The 3490-nt window shown below is 45.7% G+C and overlaps 1 protein-coding gene across 4 annotated transcripts in view; it reads left to right on the top strand.

Annotated features, from left to right (window-relative positions):
• The window catches only part of Arntl2 (aryl hydrocarbon receptor nuclear translocator like 2), a 36027-nt gene that overhangs the window by 18679 nt on the left and 13858 nt on the right, over nucleotides 1–3490 (top strand). For 2 of the 4 annotated variants that reach the window (XM_021165161.2, XM_029478283.1), the window contains exon 7: nucleotides 3165–3279. The exons of 1 other annotated variant lie outside the window; for it this stretch is intronic. In XM_021165161.2, the coding sequence (XP_021020820.1) occupies nucleotides 3165–3279 (115 nt within the window). Of the gene's footprint in view, nucleotides 1–3164; nucleotides 3280–3490 lie in introns of those variants that run through there. One more of the 4 variants, XM_029478285.1, reaches the window with a different exon arrangement.

The following is a 3490-nucleotide window of genomic DNA, read 5'->3' on the forward strand; positions in this document are numbered from 1 at the left end:
AATTGACAAAATGCCTTACAGTTGGATCTCATGGAGGCATTTCCTCAACTGAAGCTCCTTTCTCTGTGATAACTCCAGCTGTGTCAAGTTGACACAAAAGTAGCCAGTAGAAGTGGCTTTGCCCTTAATGTAGGGAAGCAGTAGCAGCTGAGCAGTCCTATCCCCTGCATTAATTTGCCTCTGTCTGTCTGTCTGTCTCTCTCCTTTACATAAGTCATACTTTTCATCTCTTCTTTGAAATCCCTGTCTATAACACCTGGACACAATGAATCTTTGGGACGTTAATCTACTTCTTCCCAAGACCAGCCCTGCTGTCCCGGAACACCAGTGGATATTTTGTAACATTGAATTCTGAGGGATAGAGTAAGAGGTGTATCTGTGGCCAGATCCAGAACAGGACAGCCTTCAGCAGTGTGTATGAGGTAACCAATACTTAGCTGTGGTTTTTCTGCCTGTTTTCTCCTGGCTGACCAGAGGGAAACAAACGGCTCATAACTTTTGCTGTAGAGCCTCGAACTGGCAGGCCCCCTATTTGATTTCCAGACTGTAAGAGATTACCTCGGACATTTCTCTTGGGCCTGCACTGCACTGGTCCAATGGCATCCCTTGCCACATCTACAAACCCCAGAAAGCCTAGGTATTCTTTCCAAGAACCCACTGGCTGTGGGTCTATGTTTAGCCTTGCTGCTGGGGTGTGTGACAAAGCACGGGCTGACAAAGCACAGGCTCACTAGGCTACATTCCAGCTTCGACATCTTTGGTGTCACATGACTCAGGGGAGGAGGAATGCAGCCTAAGGTGAGGACCTCAGCCCCTGTCTTTCTGGGTGAGAAACAGCACAGGCTGAGGCCAAGGCTGTGGTTCCCAAACTCCCAGAAACCCAGATGCCACTAGGAACTGAGAGGAATCAGAACCAGGGCTGGAGGGCTGATGATGAGCCCTGGGCTGGAAGAGGGGGAATCAGGCTTAGCTCAGGGGTGAGTGTCTGGAGTGCAGCAGGGCCTTCTGCAGGAGACTTAGGTGGCATAGCTCTACAGTGAAGAGAGACAGTCCTTGCTTGTTTAAGCTGTTTATTCACGGTGGAAAATGGATCCATACAACGTATTCAGGGTGGACCAGAGATTAAATACCTTTTGCAGGAGGGAATGTCTGGGAAGGGAAGCTTATTGGCTAAACCCTTGGGGTGGGTCCATCTAGAAACCTCATTAGCATGGAGAACTCTGGCCTCTGTGCTCTGTGACTAGTTGTCACGATCCTACGTGGGGTGGCATGGTCACGTGCTCCAGAACAGGCAGCAGGTCAGAAGCAAATTCAAACACCTACTGTTCTCAGGTATGAGAACTGCCCCTGAATCTCCTTGACCTTCCCAATTTGTGACACAGTTCCACTTGCCCCACCATTGGCTACTTTATTGAGTTCTTACATCTACCTCCCTTCTCCACCCCAATTCCTTCCAACCCCCAAGACGAGGTAGTGAGAAAGAAGGTGAGAGGGGAAAGGGAGCAGAGACCTCGTTAGACTTCTTCTTCCTGCTGCTGCTTAGGGGCATCGAGGTCCTGGGCGCGGGGGGGGGGGGGATCTAATCTTCATTGTCATGATATCTCTAGCCAGCAAACAGCAAAAGCAATCAGCAAACAGCAAAACCAGCAGCAGGGACCAGCAGCCACTGCAGATTCTCAGGGCTCCGGCCTTTTTATACCCTCTCAAGAGTCCCCAGAATTCCAAGTGCAAAAATCTTCAGCTGGCAGGATCACACCCCTGCCAGAGCATGAGACAAAACATAGCTGCTGTGGGCAATCTGTAGCAGCCCCATATCCACACTTGAGATTAAAGCAAAAACATATACATATAAGATAACTGTTTTTTTTTTTTAAGATTTATTTATTATATGTAAGTACACTGTAGCTGTCTTCAGACACTCCAGAAGAGGACGCCAGATCTCATTACGGATGGTTGTGAGCCACCATGTGGTTGCTGGGATTTGAACTCAGGACCTTCGGAAGAGCAGTCAGTGCTCTTAACCACTGAGCCATCTCTCCAGCCCCCAATAACTTTTTTTTTTTAAGCAACCAAAATTCTCACTTTATACATGGATTGAGTTTAGAGAGAAGAGCAATGAATTTTATGTGAGACATGCCCAGTGTTGGAAGTTGTGGAGTAGGAAGGGACCAAATGTTGGGTTTGCATTTTCTTCACATGTTGAGTCGTGATGTGGCAGATGTTCTAGGCTTCATTTTCTACTATGATGTAATCCCTCCCCTTATATTAAAGGTTATAGATTTTATGGTCTGTGAGATGTTCAGTCAACACAGTGTTTGCAGTGTTAACATGAGAATCTGAGTTCGAATCTCAACCACCCAAGTAGCTGGGTATGGCCCAGCACCAAAGAGGCAGAGACAGGATGATCCTGGGGCTCTCTGGATGGCCATTCTAGCCTTATCAGTGAATTCCAGGTTCAGTGCTTGCACATACACACACACACACACACACACACACACACACACACAGAGAGAGAGAGAGAGAAGACAGAAAGAGGGGGATGGACACATGTAGACATGCATGCACACATACATATGCAGAAAATGGTGAAATTTAAATCCTAATGCCTTAGAAATGATCCTAAGTTGAGAGCTATCAAGTAAGCTTGCAGAGTAACAAGATTTAAAAGAAAATCAGGAATTGCTGTTTTTATACAGCTTATATGGATTTTTTTAGATTTCATTTTATATGTATGAATATTTTGTCTGCTTGTATGTCTGTGTACCACAAAAGCCAGAGGAGTGTATTACATTTTTTTTTTTTTTTTTGGACTAGAGTATTGAAAGCCGTGAGCTGCCCTGAGTCTTCTAAAAGAGCAGCAAGCCCCCTCAGAATGCATTTTTGTTTGTATTTACAAACAGAACCCTGAGTTGATGTCATGTGGTGCAATGTATTAATATTTGAGTTTAAGAAAAATCCACCTTTGGGGGCTGGAGATGTAGCTCAGAGGCAGAGAACTTTCCTGGCAGGCTTCGGGCCCTGGGTTTGATCCTCAGCACTGGTGGGAGGTGGAGAAGGATGGGAGAATCAATCTTTAACAAGGAAAAGGTATTTGTCTTATGTGTGTGAAGGAATGCCCAGAAGTGTTGTAACCGATACTGACTGTGTGTCTGTCGTCTAAACAGGCTAGCTTGATGGGACAGAATTTGTTTGACTTCTTACACCCAAAAGATGTCGCCAAAGTGAAGGAACAGCTTTCTTGTGATGGTTCACCAAGAGAAAAACCTATAGGCACCAAAAGTGAGGTCTTCCTTCTGTCTTTGTATTGGCTTCTTTTCTGTTGTGATGATAAACTACCACGGCAAAAGCAACCTATGGAACAAAGGGCTGCTTTTTAAGCTTACTCTTTCAGAGAGATACAGCCTATCACTGTGGGGAAGAGATACCGTGGAAGCAGGGACAGGGAGCTGGCTAATTACAAGTTTATCCACATATAGGAATTAGAAGGAGA

Source organism: Mus caroli, chromosome 6, assembly GCF_900094665.2.
Source record: "Mus caroli chromosome 6, CAROLI_EIJ_v1.1, whole genome shotgun sequence".
In the NCBI taxonomy this organism is placed as follows: Eukaryota; Metazoa; Chordata; class Mammalia; order Rodentia; family Muridae; genus Mus; species Mus caroli.